Raw genomic sequence first — 22,518 nt, 5'->3', positions numbered from 1 at the left:
ACTTGGAAGGAAACATGGCTTTGATCTATTGTATCTGTCATTTCTAAAGTAAATAGATGCTTGCCCAAAACTCTTAGAAAATCATCAAAAGTTCCCTATGGTAAATCCTTAGCATAGGTAAAGTGAGCAGAATCATGAGGACTTAGGTTTAGATCCTTAGTAACCAACATAAAACTCCAACATAAAACTTTTTAACCATAGCACTGATGAGACAGAGACAGGCATATGCCTAGGCATTCTTGAACAGTCAGTCAAACCCAAATGGCAAAACACAGGCTTAGTGAAAGATCCTCTCTCAAAAACAGGGGGAGAGAACACAGAAAATTTCAAGATGTTTGCTGCCTGCCTCCATAGTAAAATGCACACACACACACACACACACACACACACACACACACACACACTAATACACATGTGCACACATCTCAGGAAACACTGGAGCTATGCATCTTGTCATCTTGACAAATGTGTATGTATATAAATATAGATGTATATGCATATATGTATAAGTGTGTGTGTGTGTGTGTGTGTGTGCGCGCGCGCCCACACACGCGTGTGCAGGGGTGTTGTCTGAGTGGCTAAGGTTTTAATTTTGCTGTGTTTGAGAAGGCAGCTATGTAGCAGCTTTGTAGGGATCTTGGAACAAGTTTGATCTATTTTCAAAAAGGGCAGTAGAAAGAGAAATGTTGTGTCTGGGTCTTGATTGCTCTGCCCTTTCCCACTCTCTTTAGGTTACCTAGCGGCATATTCAATCTTCAAATTGTCAATGACAGATGGAGCATTATATTCTGTGTAATGACAGGCCAGAACAAGTAATGTGATTTTCTCATCTACCATTGAATTCAATCATCTTCCATTTTCCAGTCTCCTCCTTTGGTTTTTCTTAGGTCATTTCACCCTCATACCCCTCCATGTAGGAACTCAGCCTCATTTCCCATAGCTCCATTTGCATTCAAGATATCTGATGCTGTAACCATCAAAACACTTGATTTCTCCTCTGATTTAATCAATATAGAGGTTGTAGATTCCAAAGAGACATGGTGTAAAGCCATACCTGGTATTGCAGAGGGTATCTAATTGGGAGGAAAAGTTGTCTATAGACTAGGGAACCATGAAGATAGAAGGGTCCCTGGCACAACTGGTAGATATTTATGAGAACATTATTTTCCATTAAGATAACAATATACCCAACTTTCCAGAGATTCCTATTTCAGTAGAGACAACATCAGAGTCAGGGTAAGGGAGACAGTGTCTGAAGTAGAAAATTAGAATCCAGCTTAAAGCATGTAGTGAAACTAGATGCTACACTTGCCTCTTAGTTATGGGAAATATGAACCAGGGAGAAGAAAAACAACAACAAAAAACCCATACAATTTGACTCCAGAACTCCAGTGTGTGACCCCCTTTTATTCTACTGTGTAGGAGTGGGTGATTTCTACTACACCAAATGTGTTCTTTCATGTGTCTAGAAGATTTCCTGAAACTACATTCTTCACTGATAATATTTGTCATAAAATGCTAAGTTTTTGAGAAACACAGAGGCCTGCAACATGTTCATAATATTCCCAGAGCATGAAAAGAGTCCAGCTACCTCTCAACCCATGCCTGCATATGCTCACCGTGTGGAAACCTTAGCCATGATTTATATTCTAGAGCTAATGATATAATGCAGGGACTCTTATATGCCAGGCAAGCTCTTGCCCTCTGAATTCCAACTCTGCTATACAGTTAGTATTTATGCTACTTTATTCTACATGCCTCCAACATTTTGGGGATCCCATAGCTCAATGACTTGTAAAGACAGCAGAGAACATTGCACACACAACAGGGACATGGAAAAAGCCTAAGTTAAGGAATGAGTATGGTGTGTGGATGGGCATTTTTAAGGTGAGATTATGTTAGGGAGCCAGCAAAGAAGATGCTGCTACTACCAACTCGGAACTTTCACTCACAGCTCAGATATCACATACCTCAAGTAGTTCCTGGTAAGTTGAGGTGCAGGGCAAGTGAGGAATTTGTTGGTAACGTTTTAAGGCAGAACACTCATACCTCTTTATTAAAGCTTTTTAGGGTGAGTGAGGACAAGCCTGTAGTAGCCATGTGAGTTCCAGATAAACAGTTAAAGCCACACCTGCCCTGGAATACCAGCACCAAGTGAACTTTTCTACATACAGAACTTCTCTCTGTCTCACTCATAGCCATCTGCCTTTGAATTTCAAGCATCCCTCAAATCAAACTCAAAGCAAGTTTGGAATGGTGTTCATCTCTCCACTTGAGGAAACTTCAGGGTAGATTCAAGAATTTCTTCCTTGATAGAATGGCTCAAGAAACAGAGAGGAATTTTGGAAACTCTTCATTTACACTAGCAAGCTTACTATGGGATAACTATGCTTAGCTATTTCACAGTGCAAAGGCCCCAAAGCATGATGTTAGTGATCAAACACAGAGAGGAGCCTCCCATTGGGCCTTTCCCACACATACTGAACAAGGACTCTGCCCTCTTCTACCTTTTCTTCCTGAATGATAATGGTACTTTGGGGTCCAGTTTGCAGCGCTGCTTCACTGAAAAGTGACTATAAAGCCCCATTCGTGGTCTTCAGGAGAGTTCTTCACTTAGCTTTAGGATCAAAGCCTATCATCCCATCAACTCCAGTCTCCTAATATTTTTACTCCTAGTGCAGATGACGTATATACTAATGTTTGGGGTGAATAAGTTCCCCTGAATGTACCAGACTACTCTAGCCACTTCTGATTCCTTCTCAGCAATTTGCAGTTAGGTGTAGCAATCTAGAGTATAGTACTTCTCAAATTCTGACTGAAAGTCCAATACTGTTGTAATGGTGCATGTGGTTTCTAGGGAATTTCCAAAAACATTCTATGTAAAGAACAAAGAGTTGAACATCCAGGAATGACATAACACCAAGCCACAGAGAAAGAAAAGTAATAGATTTACTTCAAACACTCTTCTTGTCTCCCTAAGTGGGAAGTCTGCCAATGAGGGTCTGTGTTGGTGGTTTATGGGACTCTGGGTCCTCATCTTTCTTCTATTGGTTATGTTTAAATACCCTCTTCTGACCCTCTTCAAGTATCTTCCTCAAATATCTTCTGGAACAAAAAGCTGTCAACTGAGGAACCTTACCATATCTTCCTATGTCTTTCTAATTATTCCTCAATTTGTGATCAATACTTCCTGAAGACATCCAATTTTCATCAAGTGTGGTTTGATATCATGACAATACTCTTCCTCATTCACAAATGAAACAAGCAGAGTAATGTTACTTATGATGTTATAGCTTCACAGACAACAGCAAAGAAATCTTTTAGTCAATCTTTTCGTCATGGTCTTAACACAGCTTAGTATCTGGATGGCAAGGAAAAGGCTCACATGGAGAAATCTAAGACGCCAATGAAGTAATCGTACTCAAGATGAACAAAACAGCTCTAGCTGCAGAAAAACATTAATGAAAATCTGTTTGGAGATGAGGATTTCATTACCAAGTAAATTCACAAGACACAATTTCTATTATGCGGAGTTTATTCAGCATTATGAAAAAAGCACCAAACATGTCCAACAACCATACACAAAGAGCAGAATTACCAGGACATCATAAAACTGAACATTGGTTTTAATGCTTCCAAGTAGAAATGAAGCTATTTATGAGTTGATTTGTGTTTATAGCAGTATTTGTTCTATCATCACAGGGAAGCAAACATGTCTGGAGATCATCAACTCACATAACTCTCTGAATATACAGTGTGCACAATGCTTCATTACAAAATTCAAAAAAAAATACTATAAAGAATTCTACCTACAATCTATAATTCAGTGGGTACTACCATACATAATGGCATTAAGAGGCATTGTCCCACAATAAATACAATCCACATAGGTTTCCATCAAATTTGATGTTACAAAAGAGTAAGTTAGGCACAAATGTTCAACTTTTAGGAACAGTATGTGATCAAGTAAACTTCCTCTAATATACAAAGTATTCTTATAAAAAGCAGAATATAAATTTCATGGGGAGTGAGTGAAAACAACAACTAATTTAATTCACCTTGAGCAGATTATGCTAATGGATAGAGATGACATGATTGGAAAAACGATAACAGAAGTACAGATCAATGCTCAATGCATACAAATGTCATTAGAATTGTACCTTATTGCACTTCTCCTCATTCATGTTTTCTATTCTTTAGTCTTCTTTTTATTCATTTTTTTTGAAACAATGTGTCACTAAACACCAATGGCTGTCCTAGAACTAGCTACATAAACCAACCTGGTCTTGCACTCAGAGAAATCTGTCTACCTGATGCCTCTCTGCCAATGGGGTGCTGGAGAGTAGTGTGCCAACCTATCTAGTCCCCATGACTCCTTTCCATTTTTATTGGAAGTTATTTTGTTCATTCAATACATTCCAAATTTGGCTTATCACTGCCATGAAATATCTAAAATATGTTGGCATGTAACCAAACACATATTTTTCCACTTTTCTGACATTTTTAACTATTCAAAGTACATTTTTAACAACAAATAGTAATTAATATGAATAATGAAGCAAGTATTCTCATTTTAATGGTATTTCTAAGATCAAGCAAGTGAAGATAACTTTCTCAAACATATACAGTAACCTTTACTCAATTTGAAAGAAAGCTTTATCCACAAGTCAGTTAATTTTGTGCCCATTTGTAACTGTCACATTTCTTTATTGATTACCTAGCTACATGCTTTATTGACTTATAAATTTTCTTCTAACCAATTAATATACTTATCTCTTATTTTTAATCCTAAATTTAAAAATATCGGAGCTCTGGTGAATGATAGGGCTCCATGTATTCCTTTCTCTATATGCTCATGAGTAACTTTCACCCCAACATTTCTAAGCCGTGAGATGTAAATAAGACTATCATCTCTTAACAGATCATGTTCACAAGTGACAATGTATGTTAAAGGCAAACTCTGTAACTGGGTGTCATTGACTATCAAAGGGGACAACCTGCTATCCACAAGTACTGGATAGGAAGCATTCAATTTTCCAAGAACTGGGTCAGTGTAAACATAGCTCTTTTTGTATTTCTCAGGAAGGAAGTCACTCCAGTTAACAAACTTGAACAGGTGTCTTGACTCTGTTGGCATATGCTCATTTCTCAGTGCAGCCTGGAATAGATCTTTGTCTTCAGTCACATATAGGCTTGCCAACTTAATTATCATCTCCCTGGTCAGAATTGGACCATGTTGATACTCTTGATGGGATGGTAACAAGGTATCAAGTGATTGTAGGCCAGGATACATCAAAGCTTGTGCTTTAATTTTATCTTTGAAGTTTGGATCATTCTGTAACTAAAAACAGAATGAAGTCTAATGAATCAATAGCTTTCAAAGAAACAGATTTGCAATTTCATTTTAAAAGCCAGAATTCAATAAATCCATCTGAACCTCTAGTGAATTTCTCATGACATTCATTATTAATTTAGATACATGAGAGTACCATTCCATTCTCGTCCATATAGAAACAATATATACTCTCTTTCTCACACATTTATTCACATAGGACAACCAAACAGGAGCATCAGTTGCAACTTTGTGAGGATGATAAGATTTTTATTTGTGATATTGGATTATATTCTACATTTGGTTGTTATTTTAGAAATTCAGCTATTGTGTTTTTTTTTTTTAATTAAGTCTTGTTGAATATCTCAAGGTTGTTCTGGAACATTGTGCTCCCTTGTTTAAGTCTCCCAGATTCTATAATAATAACCATGTATTAACACATCTAGTTCCCCCGGAAGAATTTTTGACCCGGGTCATATAATGAACAAAATCTACAAATATAATGAAATACAATCGACAATCCTTACATATAAAGTCTAATGAAACTTGGCATGCTTAAGCAAGCTTTTAACATTTATCTAAGTGGGATAGTGTGAGAAACAATACAAGCGAATAATTTGTGAAAATCAGAAGATCAGAAGAAATGAAGGCTCTGTTTGTTATCAGAAATAAGAGGTGCCATGAGTCTGGAACTACATTCTTTGCTTCTTGTACTCTCTGCAGCAGTGAACCTAAATTTTACCTGTGAGCATGAGTACTTCCATAGCACCAGCTTCTATAGCAGTTCTGCAACAGTTACCGTGTCTACTGCCAATCCCTGGGAAGTTCTAAGCTATGAAAAATGCTTTTAAGTCATGACCTCCTAAAGGCAAAAGACTTACAGAAAATGACAGAATTTGCTCTATAGGAAAGGCCCAAGAGAATTCATTTTTGGAAAAATTCCTGCTATGACTATGCTTTTCCTGTTATTAAGCACATACAGCAATCATTAAGTATTAGCCCACCCCTTTTCAGCAGATCTCTGCAGATCTACAAAGAGGTACTGTCTTGCAGTGATGCTATATAGACAAATAGATGACTTCTTAATTCTTAATAGCGATCCTATAAGAATTCCTAAAATTATAATCAATGATTATTAAGATCATTTGTAGTGGGACTGCTATTACATCCTTTCCTCGTAATCAAAACTACAGTGAGAACTCTTGTCAGTCTTTCATATATGTCACCAGTTAATTGCTTCTAGTTACTAACCAGATTTTCCACTACTCAGAGCACATTCTAAGAGGTTGTTAAACAAGTATCCAAAGGTCACAAAATAGGAACTAACAATTTATTACAGGTGATAAAATATTGACTGGGTTTATCTATACAAAACTTCACTAATGACATAGTTATGGCTTTTTTACTTGCATTGAACCTGTGGAGCTGTGACTGGTGATGGATGTTTAGCCAGATAATTACTCCTAATAGATAAGCATGTGAACATTCTCTGTTGCAAACTTCTATTTCAATTTATTATTTGATTTTTGTGTGAACTTTTGATAAACTTTTTAACATGTGACATATGTGTGTGTGTATTTGTGTGTGTGTGTGTATGTTTCTAGTGTCTATGAACAGTGGGGAAACAATGTTTCTACATACTTTAACATCATTTTTCCCACTGGTGAAAAAAATCTGTTTATACAAGTAAGACTGAATATGAAAGGAATTAGATTATTAAGAAAATCTTTGCCCTTAATAAATGAAATAGTTTGTTATGTTAATTTACAACACAAAACCCATATCTTATGTATTCGAGTACATATACTTATGGTTTTCTATTAGAGGGCCATGACCTCCTTCAGAGCCTTTTTGTACACTGATGACCCCACCAAAAAAAAACATTAAAATGACTCAAGACATTTTTTTGAGTATTTTTAGGTTATAGAAGATGGCATTTCATTGGGCTTTTATAATGGTTAGATACAAGGGTAGTTTTCTTTAAATAAATTAATTAGTCATGAAGAAGGAAACATTGCTGGTTGGATAGTAAGATTAAGGTAAAGAAAAAATGGAAGTATTATGTAATATTCAATAAATACAAACTTTGAGACTACATCTACTTTATAAGAAGAAGCAGCCAGTCTGTATAACAAAAAGGGTACAGAATATTCATTTTCTTCTACAAAAGCATTTGTGGGATTTTGAATCATCTATTGGGTTCAGATAGCCTTTCAAAATATTACCTACTTGATAGTGATGATTTAGCTATACTGATCAAGAATTTTAATAATTGGCAACATAACTTTTTTATAGTAGGGATTTTTCTAAGCATATGTTGTCTGATGTTATCTATGACAATCTACATTTTTACCACATTGTCACAGCTACTCATCAATCTCAACTAGCCTAGAGTTAGAATCAGGTAGGAGGTGGAGATTGAAGCTCTTGTCTAGGAGTGTCTATGGTGGTATTTCAGACAGAATAAAGGAGTAAATATTCATATTTGATGTGGAGGTACCTCTATATTAGTTGATGCTTCATAAGAAGAAAAGAGGAATACATACAAATGAAGGTAGATATCCGAAATCATGTCCCCAGACTTCTTGACTTGGGAGCTAGGAGCAAGCAGCCTCACACTCCTAGTGCTACAGCTATAATCAACTACCACTGCCATGCCTTTGCTGCTGTGATGCACTTAATGTTCCAGCGGCCATTTTAAGAATTCCCCTGCATTTTCTTGTAGAATGTTTAGTTTCAGACTAGAAAAATATTACTACATTTCTCAACTATAATTATACAAAAATATTCAGAAATTCTTTATAGTTTTTCTACTTAAATTTACGAAGTATGAGCAACAACAACAATAACAACAATCCTATATTGAAGTGAATAGAGCAATTCAAAGCAATTGGTGAACTTTTATCTAACATGATCAGGGTAAGCAATGGTTATCACTACAGCTATCTAATACTTAATTCTTGAATACTGTGGTGGGAGGCTCACAAGGTGAAGGTCTTCACAAGCTACAGTCCAATTTATGGAATCTAGTCAAAAGCCTGTTTTGAAATAATAAGTTTAAAGGCGAAAAATGTATAGTCCTTGGTAGAGTATTTGCCTGGCAAACACAGCCCTGGGTTCAATGTCCTGAACTTTCTCCAAAGTCCTAAAAGTGTAGAATTTTAAAAGTTGTCCTTAGCATTAGACAATAAGGCCACATCAAAAGTAATATCATGCAAATGGATAATCATACTTGTTTAATTTAAATTTCAGAGATAACACTATGAAAGTAATCAGACACAGCTTGTTTTGCATTAGGATTAAAATGTCTATTACACATACAACGTACCAGTTGAGTCACTGTTGCTGCCAAGGTACCCCCAGAACTATCTCCCATAATACAGATGCGTGTGGGATCCACTCTGTATTTTGCAAGAATATTTTTCTGAAGAAAGAACTTGATCGTATAAACACAGTCTTCAAGCGCAGCTGGGAATAGATACTTAGGAGCAAGCCTGTAGCTTTAAAGGTAGATCAAGCAAAACCACAACAAAACCCTTGTTAAAATTATTCAAGGACATATCTCATTCTTACCAACCGATACACCGATATGTTGGCCCTACTTTGAATCCTAAGTCTCACCAGTAAACAAGAGCTCACTGGTAATGTTTCTCTTAAAATGAGGGATAGTTCTACTTAAGGGTTTCAGGCATTGATTGTAAGTCTACTTCTGTACTATGGAGTTGGTAAGATACACAGCAATTTTTTTCATTCCTATTAATGAAAATTTCAGTAGTACAGTGGACAGATATGAAGTCCTAAGGTAATAAGTATTTGCTCATATCTTTTATATATTATTGTAAATGTTGGGAAAAGTTTGTTGATAATATTAAGACTTTTCATTTGGATAATATCTTGAATTTTCAAGTTATTGAAATATTTTTGCCTAATAGAATTACAACCAAGAACAACTCTAACTCCTCACAGTGCTTAGAAACAGGTCAAATAAGATCTAATATCTCAAGGATATAATGAGTATACTTTCTGTATATAAGTGAGAATTTTAAGTTTAGTTGCACACAAAATGAGTTGTTTAAGAATCCTGAAGTTCATATTCTAAGAAATGTTATAACTCTGATAACAAATATGCTTATTCCTCTGGCCTCACAATTGTGTCTAAGATGGCAGAAATCAAAATAAATAATGTGGACTTTGGGGATGCATTGACCTTAAATTATAAGAAAAAATAAATATAAAAAAACCCCCATAGGATATGTGTACTTGTTGGTTGGGTGACAGCTCTGAATAGACCAAGTTTTGTTGTAAGTGCCTGGCCTGTGGTAAGTATTGTCTTTCTCTTACTCTATTCCCACAACAACAGCACCAAGCTTGTTTGCTGTCCATCTGTTCAGATCATCATAGGCTGCCATCTCTGAAATGAAAGGAATAAATATAAAGTGGTTCACTGTAAATATCAAACAATGGGAACACAGAAACAGTCATGAATATGCTAGAAGTGTGAAATGTGTTTGGTTGGTTGATTGACTGACTGATTTGTTGATTGATTGATTGATTGATTGATTGACTTATTGATCCGTTGATCGGAATTCAGTAATCATGTATTGTCATAGGCAACATTCCTTCAGAGCTCATGAAGAAGATTGTCTGTAACTCATTACAAACATATTCCATAAACCTCTTGGGAGAAGTATTAGAATATCTGCAATTGTGTTGAAGATGACATTGTAGGCAGCATTATAATTTTCACAAATTTAGAGATTCACCATAATTTTTATTTATTAAGGAAGTTTTCAATGGCAGGATATCAATTTAAATGTAAGACAAGGTGTACTATTTAGTGCAGTTATAACTAATGAGGTTTCCCAACCCCCATAGGCTTACATATTTATATAAGTTCAGGCAATTTAATAAATTTACAGTTAAACTTTAGGTTGCCATTCTGTATATAAATGAGAATTTTAGTTTTCACTAACATCAAATAAGAATGTGCTCTTGCATTTGTAATTTCTTACAAAAAGTTAACTGTAAATAGTTAATAAACTTAAAAGAGGTAGAAATAAATATATGCTCCTAAAATGTTTAACTTAATATCAATTGTTCTTTTACATAACAACATATACTCATTTACTTACAAAGTATAAATTTGCATCCATATTAAACGTAAAAATAGTAATTGCCAGGAAATGAACAAGAAAAAATAAAATGTTGTTTTAGTAAAATTTCCAACAATTTACTGAGAATTCACAGAGTTTGGGGAAACATATATAGCTAAATGTGTTAGAGGGAGCAGAGGCAGAAAGTGGACAAGGTAACAAAAAGGGAAGATAGGTGTCTACATGTCAAAGTTTGACATAGGATTTATCAATAAATAGATGCTATTTCTGAGATGTTTATTGAATAATCAGTGTGGCCATATTTTTACATCATGGTAGGTTGAAAAAGAAGGTAATATGAATGACAAAAGAGTGATGAGCCACCTAACAGGAAATAATAGGGATAAATCTAAATGATAGTCTACATAGTGTGGGGAGGAACAAGAGGATGCTCAGAATTTTTGCCAGAAGACATCATAAAGCATAGGAGCCTAAAAGACTATTTTTAAAAAAGGGCATGGTAGTCACTATGGAGAGACTTTGTGTTTCTGGGAGTTTTAATTTTTTTTCTGTATACTCCTTGAGAAAGTGATATAATTGTGTCTGCTAAGGAATTCACATGATACACTAATGATGAGTTTTTGCAGACCATTATGTAACTGAATTGACAGAACTCAAGTCCATCAAAAAAACATAAGAGATGGGAAACAGACCATATCACTAGGATGAGTATGGGGGCTAGAGTAGAAAAAAATAAGGAATAAAGTAAAGGAAAATGTGGAACCAACTACTGAAGAATAAAGTACTGGAATGTGCAGAATATTAGTATTGGTAAAGTACAAACAGATAACTTATTTCAGCATGGTTTTAGCTTTTCTCTTGTTTTAATCTTGCAGTTACAATTGAGGGATAAAGGAGGAAAAAGGAAAGATGCAGAAATTTCTTTTATACAAGGTCATAGTGTAATAAAGAGCAAAGGTTTCTTTCAGATTACACTGTTCTAGGAAAGAATTAAAAGGCAAAAAAGAGAAACATGGAAAGAAGTCTCAAAAAATAAAGAATGATAAGGAAATAATTAGAACTGGAGGCTGAAAGAGGTCAAGGCAGAAAAGACAATGCATATTTAGAAATCAACAAAGGGTACAATTTCGGGTACAAGAAACATAAATCGGATAATGATTTGGAAGAAAATATAATTAGGAAAGTAGAGACTCATTTTGACCAAAAAATAAACATGTCTTATCCCAGAATGTAAGTAGAGAGTAATGAAGAAGGGTAATGAATAAATATGAACTGAAAGTAATGAATAAGATGCCAGTAAGTTCAGACAGTGAAGACAGGTAAGGAGACAAGGGGACTGGGAGATGCCAAACATGCACTTATATCCCAGAAGAGCAGGTAAGGCGACAGGATGGCAATTTTAAAATGTCACTGGAGCAATGTCCCAAATTTTTCTTTGTGGTGAATCCATAAGTCATCAAAAGACTAAAATAGTATGTGTTTATGTTTCTGTCTGTCTGTCTGTCTGTCTGTCTGTCTGTATCTCTGCCTCACTGTCTTAGCTACTACACTCACTTCCAGGCAAGAATTGACTATTCAACTAAAGTTATCATTTATATCATTTTTATAATTTTAGTACAAAGTTATGCTTTGTTTTCTAATCCTCAATATTTTTATATCACACTCTACAACTTGGAAAAATTAGCTATAGTATGGCAACAACTATATTATTTCATATCTAACAATTTCTGGTTCACACCATAATAAGTGATTATTTAATATATGTGACTAGGTTATCTTACTCTAACTTACAAGTATATTATTTGTACTTTCAAGTTTAAGATATAAATATGTTAATTTAAGATTTGAATGTCCAACAAAACCATCTTGTTTCTTACCTGGTTATTTAACTACCAAACTGTATATAAAGAACGTGAACTATGATGCATACATTCCAATGTAACTCTGTTAACATACACATATTACTCAAGCCAACATTGCACTGGTAAATGTCTGTCAACTCATTCTAGACAGGAATTATTTCAATATGAATATATAAATAGCACACATATAAAACTATACTTACTGTAACTTCCCAAGACAAAGGCACCACCATGAATGAAAATCACAGCTGGTCTCTGCCTTTCAGACTTCCTCTTTGGCAAGTACAGACGAACAGGGATGTTACTAAATTTTGTGTCAATCACTGTAATGTTTTCATCAGAAACTGGTTTTGTAAAGTGAACTGTTGATAACATTACTAGTATGTCTTCATATTTCAGAAGACCTATATATTCACCTATTGTGCCCTATAAAAACAAGACAAAATTTTAAACATTATGCATCTATATTTTAATAACAACAATATAAATTATGGGATGATAATAAAATAAACAATGTGATAAAACTCTAAATTTTTATATCCTAACTTTATTTTCAAAGCATGAAAATCTCAGTGTGGATGTTTGTATGAAACCTTCACAAAATTTCATCTATCAACAATCAATCATGGATAAGGAATGGGTCAACAAATCTAACATTCCTTCCTGAGAAAATATCAGTAGTCATTTGTTAGTTAGGAAGCAGTAGTCATTTTTCCACATATTTGTTAATATGTTACCTTTGGTATAGTAAATAATCTGCTTCCAATGCCTAAGCAATAAACTAATTAAAATTATTGGACTGAAGACTAGAGTGAAGGCATGAAAACCTACTTGTTGAGAAAATAGATTCCAGAAGGCAAAGGAAGATATGGGAGAAGTGTACTTATCAGGTAAATGCATAAAACTGTCAAACAAAAAAATAAATACATACCTGGAAACTTAATTCCTATTTGCTAACTTTTATAGGGCTAGAAGTTGCTATGCATATTACCAGCAGAGGACAGTAATCACCAATTTTACCCATTGTGAACCCTGAGAACTACAATAGCCACTGGACTGGCAAGGCATACCCATTGTTGCAATAGTGCTTTCAATAATTGAGCATATTCTTATTGGATTTAAGTCCATTTCACAAGACAAAATCATATCTGGCACCTCTGTTGGATCATACATCTTTGAATAGCAGGCCTATGCCACAAAGAAAGAACCTACTACTCCCTCTCTAGTATATAGTATTAAATGTATTCTTATTGACTTATTGTAATAGCCATAGATTATTGCATTTCTCAATCCTCACTAGAGATACTTTTTTTTGTAGTAGATTGTGATTAACACAGAAATGCAAAATGGACCACTATGAGGAGAATGAGAGACTACTGAGTACTCAACTCTAAAAGGAATATCTATAATACCTTCTCTCCTGTTAAACCTCAGGAATCACTCCAGAAGAGGAGACTGAAAGACTGTCCAAGCCAGAGATACTGAATGAATACAAAGGAAGAGTGTCCTCCAGACATAACATGACATGTCAAGCTCAGGGACTGTGACAGCATGCATAAGAACTGCACAAGGCCAAACCAAGCCAATGCCTCTCACAGAGAAGGAAGATGGGCACAAAAATGCTACACCTTGCCAAGGTGACAATTTATAGCTAGAGGGAGAGGGAGAGTCAGTGTTCTTTAAAAATATGTCTTCTGGTATGTCTAGTGGATGGTTGCAACCTGAAGAGTGTGTGTGTCTCATCTCTACCTCCACAGTAGACAACTGGTTACTCCAACCATGAACACCTGCAAGATATACTGGATGGAAGAGAAGAACTGATCCTCCTATGATATACTGAGACCTCTACATATGCCTTGGCATGAACCTCCCCTCCAGCTCACACACATACATACACACACACACACACACACACACACACACACATACACACAAACACACAAACTAATTAATTAGTTAATTGATTAGTTTTAAAATGTAATAAACAGTTCTTGAGTATTTTCTAACTACTAAAATATAAACAAATAGATGACCTGTTAATATGAGTGCTTAAGCTTGATGTATTCAGATAATTTTTCATTCAATGAATTTGCTCTTGAAAATTAGAATTTTAGCAAATGGCTTTCTTTCTTTTATGACAATTTTTGGATGTAAATTGATATTCAAAAATTTTAACACTGTAACAAAAAAGACCAATATTAAGACAATATTAAGATCACATGTTCATCTAATATACCTAATCTTTAATGCATAGAACAATCCAAACAAATATTTAAAATTAGTTTCCTCACCTATAGGTTTAATTGATACAATGCAGAGTCAAGTTTCTCAAGATTATGTGTGGATACTTTACAAAACTCTTTCTAGCCAGGGCAGTGGTGGCACACGCCTTTAATCCCAGCACTTGGGAGGCAGAGGTAGGCAGAATTCTGTGTTTGAGGCTAGCCTGGTCTACAGAGTGTGTTCCAGGATAGCCAGAGTTATACAGAGAAACCCTGCCTCAAAAAACAAAAAAATCAAACAAACAAACAAAAAAACCAAAAAACCAAAATAAGCCCCCAAAAATAAAACCACCTCTTTCTAAACAGCATATGATTGCACAATAATGCACTAATTTTTTCAAGACTATATTATAAAGACCGTTAGTTTTCACTTACATATGTGAAAATCAAAAGATCTATTGTCTTTGCAATCTAAATTGTAAGATTCAGTGCTAAAATTATCAAAGATTTCCAAATTTTCCAGGATAAATCTTAATTACAAATTTATTTGTCTACTATTATTTTAAAAGTACAGTATAATAACTCATAATGTCAGATACATAAAGTGTATTTTGATGATATATGCATGATGGTTGAGAACATATGAAGCTAAGAAAGTAAGAGCATCATATTAGAGCGAGATGTTCTGGTAGATAATGTTGTGAATTTGATGAAAGTATAGATATTTCTCACCCTGGGGGTTAAATACATGTGAAATAATCAAAAGACAATGGACATGGGCCAGCTCTTGTATTCATTCTTCAATTAAGGAAGCAGAATATTTGAAAAGGAGAAGTGTGGAAGAAAGACTCAGAGACTCAGAGATCATCAGTTGGAGAATGCTGTGTCCTAGAATTCTATTACACCTTGGGCTGCTGTCACTTCTGGTCAGCTACTGATTCTGCTTCCTTACTTTTCACCCTCTATCTGTAAGAGTTGTTAAAGAGCATTTCTGCAAGGTGTCCATTTTGCACATTAAAGAGCAGAGTCCAATCACGCAGCATGGGACTCAAACTTAAGTTGTTACTCTCTCTGTATGTGCTCCTCTGAATATCTTTTTCCTCTCATACTAACAATACAGGTAGAAGACAGTAGAGAATTAGAGGAAATATATGCATATGCAAAGAAAGCATACATATTACATGATCAAAAGTGCCAGTTTCTGACTATACAGGAGCAATTATAGCAATTATATCCACACTGTATATTCTAAGATAACCCCAGAATTTCAACAGTTTAGAATTGGAGACCAACAACAGAAGCTATGGAGATAATTAAAAAAAATCAAACAAGTACTATTAGTAAGTTATGGAGATAATAAAAAAGTCCTGATTTAGTATCAAACAAGTACTATTAATAATAATTCATATCTTTACACTATAATTATGAGACCAGGTTTTTTTCTTAGAACACAAATGAAAGTTAGTTAACAATATTCTTTTTAAAGTAATGCTTCTTTCAAAATTATAATATCAATAGTATTTTCAAAATATTCAAATACCCATTTCTTTTTTTAAAATATTTTTATTAGGTATTTTCCTCATTTACATTTCCAATGCTATCCCAAAAGTCCCCCATAAAAGACCCATGTTCCTGATAGATACTCTGTTTCTTTTGCCCCTTTAAACTATATTGCTCATCTTTTCCTAGGGACTACTAGTAAATAACATTGGTTTACTTATCCTTCATTTAGTAAGTCACATAAAAACCCTATCTTTCCTACCTTAGGATGTCAGAGCTTCTGGTTTTGGTCTGTAAGCTTTAGAAACTTACAGCAGAACCCCTATCCCTTGGGTCTCAGGAGTTTAAACTTATATTGAATTACATCAGTGACATCTCTTGTTCTCCTTATAAATACTAGACTGTGGAACTATGCTCCTATAGGATCATAGCATCCTATAGCATCAACTATAATAGCATCAACTAGTTCAGATATTTTGTATAGATCACATATATATGGAAATGTATGTATTAGTTTTTATATATCTATATGGTCCTTCCCCATTCAAGTCAAAGTGAACATACTTCAGAGATGCAACAAACTGGGAACTTTCTTTCTGTTGGGTAAGAACTAACTGAATAGTACATATATAAAATTAATTTTTAGTGATAGTATTCACTCAACTCAGAACATCCATTAGTGCTAATTTTGTGGTTCATTATTAGAAGGTGATAGCTTCTCTTCTGTAGTATTTCTGCCCTCCACATCAGATAGCAATTTAGGCCTCCAAGAGAACTACTTTTTGATAAGCCTGCAATGTCTAAACCCTCTTCTCTAAAATCAATGGTGGGTAATCAATTTTTCCATTTATTTATTTATTTATTCCTTTATTCATTCACTCACTCACTTTACATCCTGATCACAGTCTCCCCTCCCCCATTTCTGGGCCCCTTCATACAGTCTTTTCCTCCATCCTCCTTGTCTTCTTTTGTGGGAATGGGGGAGACACCACTGCCCCTGAAGGGTGCAACCCACCCTAGCATATTAAGTCACTGCTCATCCTCTTGCACTGAGGCTAGACAAGGCATGCCAGTTAGGGAAACAGGATTTTCCAGTCAACAGAGCCCCATCTAATGTTTGGCTGTGAGTCTCTGCATTTGTTTTGGTCATTTACTGGGTGGAACCTCTCAGATGACAGTTATGCTAGGCTCCTGTCTGCAAGTATAACAGAGTATCATTAATAGTGTCAGGGTTTGGTTCTTGGTCGCAGGATCGAACACAATTTGGGCCAGTCATTGGTTGGCCATTCCCTCTATCACTGTACCATCTTTTTCTCTGCACATCTTGTAGGCAGGGCACATTTGGTGTTACAGGTTTTTATGGGTGAGTTGGTGCTCTTACCTCTCTTCTTAGAGTCCTGCCTACCTTGGAGGTAGCCAATTCAGGCTCCATATCCCCAACTGCTAGAAGACTAAGCTAAAATCACACCCATAGACTCCCTGGAGCCTTCCTTATCCCAGGTCTCTGGCAAGACTTAGAAATACACACAGCCCAGCCTGCAGGAGATTTCTGTTGTTCTCCAAACAGGAGATCTATCTTCCACCTGTGTTGCACTCCCCAAACACTCTCTCATCCACTCTTTTCCATCCATCTACCTCCTATATCTATTTTATGTCCCCTTTTGAGTGAAGTGCAAATATCCTCCCTCGGACTCTCCTTGGATAGTTGACTCTTTGGGTCTGTGGCTAGTAGAGTGGCTATCCTGTACTTTATGGTTAGTATTCACTTATAATTGAGAACACACCACACATGCCATTTTGAGTCTGGGTTACCTCATGCGGATATTTTCAATTTCATCCATTTGCCTGAAAACTCATGATGTTCTTGTTTTCAGTAGCTGAATAATATGCCATTGTATGAATGAACCACATTTTCTTTATCCATTCTTATGTTGAGGGACATCTGTGTTGTTTCCAGTTTCTGGCTATTAAAAATAAAGCCACTATGTACATAGTCAAGCCAGTGTCCTTGTGGTATGGTGGAACATCTTTTGTGTATATACCCAGGAATGTTATAACTGGGTCTTGAAGTAGAACTGTTGCCAATTTTCTGAGAAGCCATCAGCTTGATTTCAAGAGAGGCTGTACAAGTTTGCACTCCTACCAGCAATAGAAGAGTGTTCCCCTTGCTCTGCATCCTTGCCAGCATGTTATATCACTTTGTTTTTCATCTTACCTTTTCAGATGGATGTAAGCCAGAATCTCAGAAATAATTTCTGGTTCAGGAATTAAAGTTAATCCCCCTATATGTTTATCTTTTCAAATAAGAGGAACAACTTTCACACTTTGTACCACCAGAGGACATAGTAATCCTCGCATGTAGGAATACAAAAAAACCTTTTCTATGAATTAATAGAGAACCTCTTTAGTTGATCCCTACATGTGTGAATAGGGAATCACTCATAGCCACCAACCGAAATGGAGTTCAGATACTAAGATAAAAGGCAGCCATTGACAAAAGGCAAAGGAAAACAGACTGAAGTCAAGGTAATAAGGTTACTGCTTTCACAGAATAGTGCCAATTTACACATAAATGAGCAGCAAGAAAGGAACTATCCCAGAAAAGAGGGACAACATTTGCATAACCAAGAGGTGACTTAGGCAAACAGTTCAGGACACAGAGGGTTTATTTTCATTTTCTCTTTAGATTTATCAGTGTTGTGTTAGTTGGTCAACACCTTTGGCATATTACATTTCAAATCAAATCGGGACATTGAGCCTTCTCAGGACTAAAGGCGTCTCCTCCCATTAAAAGCCAACAAGGCCATCCTCTGCTGCATATGTAGCTGAAGCCATGGGTCCCTCCATGTGTACTCTTTGGTTAGTGATTTAGTTCCTGGGAGCCCTGAGGGTACTGGTTGGTTTTTATTGTTGTTCTTCCAATGGGGTTGCAAGCTCCTTCAGCTCCTTTGGTCCTTTCTCTAGTTCCTCCATTGGATACATTTACACAATGGAATACTATTCAGCTATTAGAGACAATGAATTCATGAAATTCTTAGGCAAATGGATGGAACTAGAAAATATCACCCTGAGTGAGGTAACCTAATCATAAAAGAACACACGTGGTATACATTCACTGGTAAGTAGATATTAGCCCAGGAGCTCAGAATACCCAAGAAATAATTCACAGACCAAATGAAGCACAAGAAGAAGGAAGACCAAAGTATGGATACTTTGGTCCTTCTTAGAAGAGGGAACAAGATACCCATGGGAGGAGATACAGAGACAAATTGTGGAGCAGAGACTGAAGGAAAGAATATCCAGAGAATGCTCCACCTGGGGATCTATCCCATATCCAGTCACCAAAACCAGACAGTATTATGGATTCCAACAAGTGCTTGCCTGATATAGCTGTCCCCAGTGCCTGAAAAATACAGAGGTGGGTGCTTTCATTTCATTTCTAACCCTGGTAGTTTCAAAGATGTTCTGGTAAATAATACTTCCTCAGTTATCTCTATGATAAAACCATGTTTCCCAGGAGAATAGTGTGTTTCTAACAATCAGCAATATGTCTCTCCTTTTTTTGTTGTTTGTTTGTATAATTTAGTTTAGCCTCAGCTGCTGAAATGACCCTTCTCTGTGTAATGTGTAACTCATTCCCTCTATTGTACCATCCAGTGAGCCTTCCAAAGACATTTATTGGTTACCTCTTGACTCTGCTGAAGTGCTAGTATATACCACTGTTCCAATAACAAGAAGCTGAATTTTCACCTTGTTTTCTGAAGTGGTACATACAGAAATACAATCTTCTGTGCTTTGTGTGTGTCTTTTTTCAAAGCCTTCTTGTATTTGAGGCTGGGTTGTTGAGTTGTTGAGAGGCAGTAAATACTTATCTTTATTTTTTTGATAGAATATAATTACATCATTTCCTCCTTCCAATTCCTCTCTTGAAAATCCAGACTCCTTTATTATCAATTGTTACTCCTTTATCCTCAAGGGTTAGGGTTAGGGTTAGGCTTAGGCTTAGGCTTAGACTTAGGGTTAGGGTTAGGGTTAGGGTTAGGGCTACTTGTATATATGTTTTCTGGGCTGATCGTTCGTATTTGATAACCAACTGCTGTGTTCTTCCCTGAAGAATACTTCTACTCTCAGCATTCCTTAGGTGCCTGTAGTCCCAAGGCCTCATAGAAATACTGTAGTAAAGCAGAAAGAAAATGTTAAGAGCCTAAGGATCAGACATTGTGTCTTAGAAGGTATTGGCATAAGGTATTGGTCCACTGGGAACATCACTTTTGTAAGATTTATGCAGTTTTCATGGGACTCATGTTAAGACTACATAACAGTGAATCGTTATCCAAGAGTAGAAGTGACCACTTCCTGATCTCTCACTCCATGTATTTCCATGAGTTCTTCCCCTGACACTCACTAATCGTGAAGGCACTTGCCATGGTTTGACAAAGCCCAAGTGATGATTAATAATATCTGAACTAATGAGGCAACCATCTCTAAAACTTTCAGCATTCAAAACTGTTATCTCAATAAACTAGCCTTTCTTTATGAAGTATTCAGCCTGAATACTTATGTAGAGGACAACATTTTATATGCTCATGCATGCAAATATTTCTACTAAACCTTTCTATACAAGGAGTGTTTATATCCTGAAAAATTCTCATGTTGAAATCCTCTATGTGATGTATGCATGAGAGGTAAGGCCTTTAAGAGGACTAATTAGATGGTACAATGGACTAATTATGAATGAGATTTACTCTGTATAAAAGGGACCCCAGGAGCTTATGAAGGAGTTCAATAAAAAAAAAATTGCTTGCTGTATATGGCAGTTTGAATAGGTTTGCCACTCATAGACTCATGTAGTAGAATGCTTGGCCCACGGAGAGTGGCACTATTAAGAAGTGTGGCTTTAAAAAAAAAAAGTGTGGATTTGTTGGAGTAGATAGAGCAAGTTTTGAGCACTCTAGGCTCAAGCTCCACCTAGAGTGAAATTTGAGTCTCCTCATTGCTACCTGCAGATCAAGATGTGGAATTCTCAGGCCCTCCAGCACATACCTGCCTATATGGGGCCATGCTTCCTGCCACGATGATAATGGACAAAACTCTGAAATTCTAAATCAGTCTTAACTAACAATGTTTTCATTTGTAAGAATTGACATGGTTATAGTGTCTCTTCACAGCAATATAACTCTAATGAAGACAAGGCAAACAGGAAGAAGGACTGAGTTTGACCTCCAGCACCAGTATAAAAAGCTAGGCATGAGGAGAGCACTTGTAATTCTGTACAGTAGGATGGGTAGGGATCTCACTGGCCAGCCAATCAGCAAATTGTAAGCAACGTTAGAGACCCTGTCTCTAAAATAAGGTAGGCAGTGTTGGCATTTTTGTCTTGGCTGAGCCCCACAGTTACCTAGCAACAGCCAGGTATCCACTATAAAAGGGGTTGCTCACCCACACCTTTCTTTCTTGCTCTCTTGCTCTGACTCTATCCTCTTGATCCTGGAGAGGAAGAGGGAGAGGGAGGGGTAGGGGTAGGGGCAGGGGGAGGAGGAGGAGGAGGAAGAGGAGGAGGAGCACAAGACAACAACAATGACAACAACAACATTGGTGAGGTGTTCCTTCCATTGGTAAGGTGTTCCTTCCATGACTAGAGGTGCTTTCCTAGAGGCCTAATGACCTGTGACCAATCCCCAGATCCCACAAGGTGGCAGTAGAGAAGTGACTCCCAAGAGCTGTTTTCTGACCTCTACACATACACATAACACACACACACACACACACACACACACACACACACACCTCAAAACCAAATATATAAAGTCATAAAATATTACAAAATTAAAATTTTACCAGATAAACTTTTGATTAAGTAATGAATCTGAGTCTGACCAATCCTCTGGGTTCTCCTTAGCATTTCATGAAAACATAAGGAGTAGAACATGGTAAACTGCCAAAAGAGTATGTAATAGGAGACTGGACACTTTTAGAAACCACTCAGGTCAAGTTTGTTCACTGACCAATGAGAAAGATTAGTGTATCCCTGGCTTAAGACATTTAAAATATAGTGTCTCTTTTCAAATGTGCAAGAATAAATTAAACATTTCAGGTATGCATAATAGATATTATATGGACATGTGTAAAGATATTGCTATCAAATTCAGTCAAACAGCTACATGTGGGAAATGGGCATCTGTGATTTGACTGTGTCCTCAAAAAGGCAAATGAATGGCTGCCTGTGCTTGATTTCCAAACCAGGATTATGGCTCCAAAGATGAGAACTTATTATTTATGTATTTGTGTGGTGCATTTTATTATTCTTTTTTATTTTATAATTCAAAAGTTCTTAAAATCTATCGAGTTGCTCTTGCCCAGGGTTAGGGTTAGTACTGGTATAATGACAGACAAGTAGACCAATGGAATAGAATTGAAGACCCAGAGATGAACCCACATACCTATGGTCACTTGATCTTTGACAAGGGAGCTAAAACCATCCAGTGGAA

General features: G+C 36.2%; 1 protein-coding gene across 1 annotated transcript in view; it reads right to left on the bottom strand.

Moving 5' to 3' along the window:
* Positions 1-4,738: 4,738 nt before the first annotated feature.
* Positions 4,739-22,518, bottom strand: part of LOC110291966 (arylacetamide deacetylase-like 2) — a 32,433-nt gene continuing 14,653 nt past the window's right edge. The window contains exons 2-5 of the mRNA XM_021159145.1: positions 12,512-12,734; positions 9,674-9,743; positions 8,661-8,832; positions 4,739-5,341 (exon numbers count right to left, since the gene is read on the bottom strand). Of these exons, the coding sequence (XP_021014804.1) occupies positions 4,739-5,341; positions 8,661-8,832; positions 9,674-9,743; positions 12,512-12,734 (1,068 nt within the window). The remainder of the gene's footprint in view (positions 5,342-8,660; positions 8,833-9,673; positions 9,744-12,511; positions 12,735-22,518) is intronic.

The sequence above is a fragment of the Mus caroli genome, chromosome 3, assembly GCF_900094665.2.
Source record: "Mus caroli chromosome 3, CAROLI_EIJ_v1.1, whole genome shotgun sequence".
NCBI classification, from domain to species: domain Eukaryota; kingdom Metazoa; phylum Chordata; class Mammalia; order Rodentia; family Muridae; genus Mus; species Mus caroli.
Note: the sequence above shows the minus strand (reverse complement) of the source record. Positions and strands in the feature narration are given on the sequence as shown.